The sequence below is a fragment of the Mchenga conophoros genome, linkage group LG22 (assembly GCF_057382185.1).
Source record: "Mchenga conophoros isolate Kocher_MC1m ecotype Shallow Benthic linkage group LG22, M_conophoros_male_GT1.1, whole genome shotgun sequence".
In the NCBI taxonomy this organism is placed as follows: domain Eukaryota; kingdom Metazoa; phylum Chordata; class Actinopteri; order Cichliformes; family Cichlidae; genus Mchenga; species Mchenga conophoros.
In genome coordinates, this window is record NC_140546.1 from 2,947,817 (window position 1) to 2,956,916 (window position 9,100).

Consider the following 9,100-nt stretch of genomic DNA (forward strand, 5'->3'; position numbering starts at 1 on the left):
CGGTGCTTCAGTGCAAACATGGTGTCATAAATTGCGCTTAAATAGACATGAAAAAATAAAAGTAGGGATAAGAATTAAAAGTGCTACGTAGAAAGATATGTGCATGAGCTATACATGAGATTTTAAGGTTTTAAAGTGGGCAGGTGCTCCTGTGCTCACAGCCAGAGCTGTGTTACATCATGTTGGCAGGCTTGTGTGTTTGTGTTGAATGTGTTTTCTGAAACTCCCTCAAACTTTTTAAGATAAGATGCCACTCTTGAGACGAGGGCAAGAACCTGAATATGACAATAAGAGATAGATCTGCCATTAGTGAGGCGTGAACACTTGAAGTAAAAGCTGTGGTAGTGATGAGCAGGGCAGCGGAGAGAATGACGCTGAAAAGGTGAAACAAAGCTCTCAAACTCGCCCCTGTCAGCAGCTGCAGGGATAAAGGGTTAAAAGTAAACAGAGGACAGTGAACTTTGCTCCTCGGGGTCGACTGTAACATCACTTCTTCTTGGAACAGCAGTGCACATTCTGCAACTCTGAGATCATTAAAGCCTGTTTTTATGAACTGGCTGTTTTTTTCTAACTTACATTTAACCAAGAAACTCTTGAGATGAACGGTTAATTATTAGTCAGCGTTAACGCGGCGTGTTTGGTGATGGTGAGAGAAACCAGAGCAAACATGCGAGCCATCAGTGGGAGGATGAGATTATCTGTGATGACTTTAAGTTACTGGAAACAGACAGTTAAGCTCAAACCGATCAATATACTTTGGTTTATTTTGCTTCGTATTAATCTGGCTGGTTATACAATTTGTCTGATGTTTTCAGAACATTCTTTGTAACATTTCTGTTACACGTCTTCCAACTAATGAGCTTTAATCACTATAAAGAATACAACAGGAGAGCCTGTCTTTGTCACTGAAGGGTTTTATTTGTATTCAGCATTAAAAAATTAAAGCTTACTTACAGTCACAACGAAACTGAAATGCAAGCAATTAAACATGCACAAATAAAAGAAAGGAACAGTAGTTTGAAGCAAATTACAAAATAATTAAGCAAAGAGGTAACATATACAGTTACACATTAAATACTGATTATTTCTTTTGTCGGAAAATGAAAAAGTGAAACACATTTTAAAAATTCAGTTTCTCAATAAAATCTCCAGCAGCTGGTATTTTAAACAACGATCCTTCAAACTGAAAACAGCGTTAACGACGCAAGAGGAGCCAAAAGAGTCACCGAGTCTCCAGGATCCTCCCGCAGAGAGCAAAGTGCTGCCCGCCGAGAGGCTTTACATATCCCACAAACTCTCTCTCACACAGGCACGTTATAAAAACAGGTATAAAAAGATAAAAGAATAAGAGACACTTTAGAGAGGCTTCAAAACTAAGCAGTGCAGTTACAGCCGCTCCGTCAGTAAGTTTAAATTGATCTACTTCACACTTCTCTACACTCAAAGCTTCTTTACTGGGAATCAGACACGAGCAGATGGAAAGGCAAACACAACGAAGGGCTAAAGAGCAGGAAGAGTTTCCAGGCGTGGGGGTTCAGGTGTGTGTAAACACTCTTGTGATGGACGTAAGTAATGTATTTGTGTGTGGACGAGGAAGTGAGGTGGCGCGTGGGGTTAAAAGTCCAACCCGTCACAGTAAGAAAAGACAACAACTGTTGTCAACATCATGTCACTTTGGGAGTCACTGTGAAAGTCGACGGCGTGCAGGCGTGTCTCAAAACGCCTGAAAATAAACGCGTTCAGCCAACGTTTTCTCCTTTCCACTGTTATTCTTGTTGGACTCATTGAGCCAGAATGCATTTAGCTGATATAATATAAGAGCTGCTACAGTACAAAGCCAGCACATTGTTGCTAGTAACTTGTTGTGATGTCTGAGCAGCACAGCTAGTATTCCACGCACTGCTGGCACCATGTGTGCCGCCTCCTACACACTGCATTCAGCAGCTTTGCCTCATTTTTATTTCCAGTAGTTTAAAGTATCAGGACTGGACTATTCCCTGCAGCATGTGTGCTACACGGGAGAAATAACTGTGGAAAATATCCTGTCCACGGTGCATGTATGAACAAATCCGTCATGGCTGAACATTCATTTCAATAGAAACCTTTCACCACTTTATCCGATCGCACATCGCTGATAAACTCTACTCTCTGGATCGCAGCCTGACTCATTCCTGATGAAGCTACTCAGATTTTGCAAAATCATCTTTCAAATATATAAAAGTGTCCCTTCTGAAAACAACCGCACCCATCATCAGCTCAGCAACAGTTTAAAAACAGAAGACTTCCCGTGTAATTCCTAACAAACGGTTGCATCTTTGCAGTCTTTGTAGGAAAAACTGGAACAGGGCACACGTAGGTCACATAACTCTAATTTCAGTTTTCAGCCTCTTCCATTACTTCCATCACCACAGTTCTGGGCCCAGTAAGGATCAGATAGCTGACTGTCCGGTAGTCCAGATCAAGAACGTTGAGGCCGTTGACTGAAACCACAAACTGGCGAACCTGCAGATCAGGACACGAGACAGGAAGTACAAACTTTTTCAAGTGTCCTCTGCTCAAATCAACATCAGTTCCTTAACAGAGTTGGATTTTGCCAGCCCATCACCGTGTTGTGGTACAAACAACAGTACAGTACAGTTCAGCTTGTATCTCTTCAGCACAATATCAGGATATTTGGTGCATAAATTCACAGCAGTAGCTTCTTCCTCTACTTCTAACTGCTTTGGTTGTGACTGGGCTTCCTTCAGTAGCCACGTGGCCTGTCACGCTTACCTTCATCCCTGCGAGAGCAGCTGGACCCTGAGGCTCCACGGCCTGGATGTGGCACGGCCTGTTTCCTCTGACCACAAAGCCCCAGCCCACTGCATCACCGACAATCTGCAGACACGCAGATGACAGTCACACATGTGGGTGTGTGCTATGCAAAAGTCTTTTACACAGAAAGTGAGAAAAAGACATCGTCGTTCTCATCTAGTGTTTTGTTCATGAAGCCTGTGAAGCATTTGTCTTTCCTGACACCTGTTACACTCACTCCAGCACCAACACCATCCACAATCATCTTTGAAACATGTTCACATTGAAATAATAGAACAGCATTTTTAAAGAAAGAAGGTGTCCCATTCGCTCATTTTTCTCTTGTACTGTGAAAAAAATGTTACAAGTTTTTACCTCAGCTTGATAGAAAACTCTTTGAAGTGTGTAAAATGAATTTACCGTGAAGGTTTTCTTGATGTAGGGTCCTCCTGGTTCTTGTAGCTCCTCTGTGCTCACTGGTCTCTTGAGGACTGAGACAAAAGTAAAAGACATTTTATATTTAATGCAAGCTGCTTTTGGCTGCTCCCTTATTCACAAGGAGTCGCCACAGTGGGTAACTTTCCATGTTGGATTTGGCAGATTTTTATGACTAAAAGCAGTTTGGTTTCCATATTTGGAAAAGCAAAGACGACGCTGACAGTGTGGAGGTCTAAAGCTGCTCCTTCCTTCAGTTGTTCAGCATTTTTATTACCAGATTTGGGGTTGGAGAGCACCAGGGAGGAGGAGGTGCTGGGGAGACCGACTCGTCCTCGGGTGTATATGTTTCCATCACTGCAGCTTCTCACCCGGGCTTCTCCCCGACCTCCGCCATGACCTCCGCCACGACCTCCGCCACGACCTCCGCCACGACCTCCACCATGACCTCCGCCACATCCACCTGTGACAGCTTTCTCATCCTTGGATGCTGTGACTGATGGAGACAAAGAAGTTTCTATAACCTTAATACTCTGTTGATTATATTTTACATGTCAGCGAAAACATTTGAGTTATTTACCAAATGAATATTGACATCAACATCTTGAGTTCCTGCTCTGATGTACTAGAGCAGCTCTGCATGATTCATTTTGGTTGAATCTCAAAGTTTGCTCCCTGAAACAAGTTATTTTAGTTCTTTGCCCTCTGAGCCGATTTAGGCCAGCGCTGCTCGGATCATCTGCAGGTCACACACAGGTTTGAACAGCAGCTGAGCTTTGTGAGTCAGAGCCGTGTGCCTAACGTCACCACATCAGAGATATTTCCTGATATTATACAGAGGCAAGAGGGGGATTATTCACAATAAGCCACCTTTAAATGAATGAAAATATACACATTGTAGTAATAATATGATGTGTATGCATGTATTTATGCTTCTCCCTCACTACCCCACCCATCAGGGAAAACTTGGCCCTGGACAGAAGGAAAGTGTTGAAGTGATGAGATGGAGACTCCCATGTTTTCAATAATAACGATTAAAGCTGACCCAGTTCTGTGTTTGACTTCCTGAATTTAACTTCCAACAATTCAGTTCAAACATGCTTTGATAAGAAGCTACGCTTCTTTCAATAGCAGAGATAAGCCGGGCTAACAGAGTTCATGGTGCTGACTGAGTTGTTCCTTCTGCTGTGAGACGAGGCAGTGTGACGAGCGCCTCGCCGCTGCTGCACATTCACGCCAGACGAGTTTAACGGCGATTCATTCGTTTTCTCCCTTTGTAGCACATAAACCTACGCGTGACTCTGAAGCCATGTTTGCTCTGCTGCAGTTGTCATGAGAACGGAGAAGCAGTTTGAGTGGTTACAGTTGTAACATTAACAGCAACATTAAAAAACATATAGTAGACAGAGGAACGTTTCTTGAGGTTGCTATGAGTGAAGAGGTTAAACCACTGACATGTGACGCCCGGGGGTCGTGATCATTACACGATTAGCTGAGCGTGAGAAAGTGTAGGCCGCTCTGCTCCCTCGCCCTTACAGTCTTTGATGACTTGAGGTGTAAAACTGTTAATGTGTTGAAGCAAACAGTTTTATCACATATGTAATAATTTGTGTTAAAACTGATTTTGCCCAAAACCTCTGGGTCACTTTTTAAAGTTTCGTCATGTCCATTTATTTATTTCCATAAATGTATCAGAACACAAAATGATGCTGAGTGTTTGTGGAGTCTCACACGATCACACAGATCCACGCTTAGGTCGTTTTATTAAGAGCGGCTGACTCGGCGAAGATTCACCCGGATAAGAAAACGACAGTCAAACAATAAAGTGCGTTTATTTGCTTCATGAAGGAAATGGTTGCCTTTGAGTCATCACAGTTCTTCCTCTGCAGGATAATAATTTACTGTCTTCCTCGTGTAGTGAAGTAAATGTGAGAAGTCAGTATCCATCAGTACATGCAGTCATAACATGACAATTCTTTTTCACGTGACAAAAATGGAAAAGAAACATTATTTTTAAAGGTTATAATAAGAATTAACCAGACAAGCTGAACTCTATTAACTCTGCATCAGTGACACATGCAGGAGAACCATCTGCCAGCCACTGATGGAAAAGCAGCTCATGTGGGATAAACTGAGAAGTTGCTGTTGTTGACTTATTACAAGCAGCTTTGAAACTAAAGAGAAAGAAATAAATAAAGACTAAAGCTCTGAACTTTGACTTTCTTACAACTTTTTAAATTTCTTGTATCTTGTGTGTTGTTTGTGACGTTGCTGAGAGTCATGGCTCCTGTAGGGGTCTCTGCTCTTTTTTCTCACATGTTCAGAGTTTGGAAAGTAAAGCGAGATGTTCTTACCTCCTGTACGAGGTCCCATCTCTGTTCAAGTCCAAGAAAAGCAAAATGCAGAAAATGAATCCGGAAGACGACAAGCTTCAAAGGCGCACACCAACAGATGGACGGACCATCAGTCTCTGAGTGTTGCCCGGCTTCAAGTGAGACTCTGCACAGGCTTGATGACACCTATCAGTTTTCTCAGTTCAGTACTCAGTTACTGGACCTGTGGTCTGAAGGGAGGGTAGTCAGCTGGTTAGGAATAGACGTGCGTGACCGAGTTAAATATTAAACCCTCGAACAAACAAACCAGCCGTCAGCAGGAGGCGAGAGGCGACATGTAGTAAAATGTAAAAAATGAGAAATAACACTCGTAAATGTAGAAATCTCACAGTACATTTTAATTATTAACTGTCACTTATGAACCGTTAAACAATTATTGTCACAAAAAAATCAGGTTTAATGCAAAGAGTGCATGGGAGCTCTTATATTCCATAGCAAGAGGGGATTTCATGAGTATTGCACTAATCTCCACAGACTGTTGCACATAGATGAATCTGCAGTGTGGTGCTAGAGTTTTAGTACTGTAAACCTTGTGCTTTCTGTCTGCAGACACAGTGGCGTCCTGCACACTCTGCATGCATGTTTACCTGCTGGCAGACTTTGCTTGCATGCCCTTTGTTTGGAGAGCAGAAAACAAAAGCAAGTGCTCCTGCAGCACATCAAGCTATCAAGCTTTGTGTTGCCATCACCTCAAACAGAACTCACTGTTCCTGAGGATCAATCACCTTTCAGTTTCAGCTTTTGTCCCACTGAAAGTCACTGTGTGATAATACAGGTGGTTTCTGCATTTACAGTTTTGCACTGTGTAATTTTAGAAGATAAAAACACTCAAACATTTGGCAGCTTTTGGCAACTTTACAAGAAAGCATGCAGAGACGTGAAGGATTTAGGAAGGTTTTTGCTCGTAAATGGGACTGAGCTTCAGCCTGGTTGCCATGCAGGAGCAGCTGCAGGTGGAGAGGAAGGGGAAACACAAAGATCATTTCTGCTCTGATGGGCAGAGCAGTGGAGATTTCCATCGGTCAGCACAGAGCAGCGAGTTTTCGTCCATATTTGTCCTTTGAAGTATTTTCTCTGAGCCTCATGTAATGAGGTTTCTTGACTTCCTTGTTACACCTTAATAGTAACACACACACACACACACACACACACACACACACACACACACACACACACACACACACACACACATTTTCAGGCATAAAAACAAATAAAAACATAAAGTTCAAGTAAAACTAAGGGACAACTCAATAAACACACATATGAATGGCCCTCACAGTTAGTCTCTAAAAGGGAAGGACAAGAACGTTTCCAATGTGAAGTTAACCACCGAAAACTCTGGTTTTGAAGTTTCCCCCAACAACACACATAGAGGACTCTGGAGGAACTGCAGAACTTCTACGTTGGCTTCCTTTTCCAGCTTGATTTTAACCTGGAGGTCTACAGAAACGTATGGGCTACAGGACACAGCTTCAAATGGCCATCAGAGGAACTGCAGCCTTTGCCGCTTCTGTTTCAGCCCCCGAGGTTGTCACTTGGTTTAAACTTGTCAATTGAGTCACACGGAAGGACATGTGGTCGTGATCATCGTTATACAACAACAACATGTGGGAGATAAATCCACATTCCTTTCTAATGTCTGGAGGTAAAATCTCGAGTTTTCAGGTTACTCATCAGTGAGTCGATCATGAGGCCAACAGAGCTCGTTAAACTGAAGATAAAACTACAAAGATACACGGACAGCTGTTGGCTTGACAAACAGATCAATAGAATCAGGAAATATCCAGTTTCACACCATTAACATTATCTTGGGCTAAACGACACTTTTTGCCAATGATACCCGTTTGAATAAAAAGTGATTTAATCCTGGAGTGACATGAAGGTGAGAGTGTAAACTGAACAAACCAGAAGACATTTGTGTTTGTTTCTGGAGGAAACAAATGTCCAAAACGAATGAATAAATAACTAATCATCAAGTAATGCATAAATAAATAAATAAAGCTTTTTAGATGCATCAAAAAGAATCCAGGAGCAAGATTTGCATTTAACTGAATATATTACCAAATAAACAAAACGACGAAGCCTGTGCGTCGTCACTTTGGAGATAAAATTTAGTCCTTTTTCAGGTGGCTCTGGTATCAGGATCAAACGATGATCATTTATTTTGTACTTTTAATTTATTTACCTTTTCTGTCAAATATTTCCTTTAATTAAGATGGATTTAATATCCACAGCACTTTATGTTATGCATTCATTTAATGGTTTTCTAAAAAAGCCCTTCATTTTTCCACCCTCACTGTCTGCTGGAGACCAATCACATGTTCAGTTTTTACTGTGACTTCCTTCTTCTACTGCATGATGGAGTTTCAGTTGTTCCACCTGCAACTTGGATTTAATTATTGGAATTTCTGGAAGGTCGTGGACAGTTTTCTTTAATATGAAGTTGTTGCTGTTGCGAGCAGATGTGACACTGTACTGGGGACGGATGATGAGGTGGGATTTCCTGCCATCGGCTAAAGGAGTTCAGCCCTGCAAAACAAAACAAGCTCTTAACCTTTGACACAGTGACCCACGAGTCATGTGGGTCATGAACTCCTCTAACACAACACGTCTCATGTGTTTCTTTTATTTACCTGGAAACATTAAAATGAAGCAAGCCTCTGTAGTTGTAAAGTATACGACTTTAAAGCAGTTTAGGGCTTATGTGGGCGTGAGCTCATCCATAAAGGAGTTTTATAGTCAGTTTCCATCTTGGGCTTTTTCACTGGACACCTCTGTGACTTACACGGTTTTCTTTATGTGATGACTTTTCCAGTTATTTCCAAATGTAACCAGGAGGAACAGTGAGCCGATTGTGTTGTAGTTCCATTCATTCATTTCTTCCACTTCAGTTCTGCAGTGTGGCCCCAGCTGGAGTCTTCAGCTGTCATAGAGAGAGGTGCAGGGTGCGCCCCGGGCAGGATGGCAACCTGCCGCAGGACTAACAGAGTCAGGAGTTCATCGCCTTCAGATGTTTCCTCAAAGGCGGTATCCTTGGATTAAAGCCTGGATCTCTGCTGCAGTTTAATAACAGCTCAGACTTATTATTAAAGTGTTGAGAAGTGTTAAAGGTGTGAGCCTGAGCTGCTACTATTCAGTACCTGCGTCAGGCTGCTGGTTAACTTTTTTCTCCTCAGTGACATTTGAAGGCTGGCAAAGGTGCTTTCATCATGAAACGAACATGCAGCGTTTACGCTTCTTCATCCCACGTGGCACTTCTTGATTTCATATGAGTAGAAAATGAAACAAACACAGCATTTCAGCATGTTTTAGACCATTTGAAGTGCTCTTTGCTCATAGTTTAAAGCAGGGGTGTCCAACTCCAGGCCTCATGGCCGGTGTCCTGCAGGTTTTAGGTCTCACCCTGGGTCAGCACACCTGAATCAAATGATTAGTTCATTGCCAGGCCTCTGAAGAAAGTCAAGACATGTTGAGGAGGT

General features: G+C 42.3%; 1 protein-coding gene across 1 annotated transcript; it reads right to left on the minus strand.

Annotated features, from left to right (window-relative positions):
• Positions 1–897: 897 nt before the first annotated feature.
• Positions 898–5,790, minus strand: LOC146548527 (DEP domain-containing mTOR-interacting protein-like). The gene is made up of 5 exons (XM_085263149.1): positions 5,583–5,790; positions 3,506–3,724; positions 3,214–3,284; positions 2,773–2,877; positions 898–2,502 (listed from the first exon to the last, which is right to left on the minus strand). Exons 1-5 carry the CDS (start codon positions 5,599–5,601, stop codon positions 2,374–2,376), a joined length of 543 nt encoding a protein of 180 aa, XP_085119275.1. The 5' UTR covers positions 5,602–5,790; the 3' UTR covers positions 898–2,373.
• Positions 5,791–9,100: the final 3,310 nt, after the last annotated feature.

What these genes read in the sequence shown, in the direction of transcription:
- LOC146548527 (XM_085263149.1), bottom strand. An exon ending in GCTCTCCAACCCCAAATCTG is followed by an intron (nt 3,285 to 3,505) that starts GTAATAAAAATG and finishes CTTTTGTCTCAG; the next exon opens with TCCTCAAGAGACCAGTGAGC. An exon ending in CTGCTCTCGCAGGGATGAAG is followed by an intron (nt 2,503 to 2,772) that starts GTAAGCGTGACA and finishes CCTGATCTGCAG; the next exon opens with GTTCGCCAGTTTGTGGTTTC.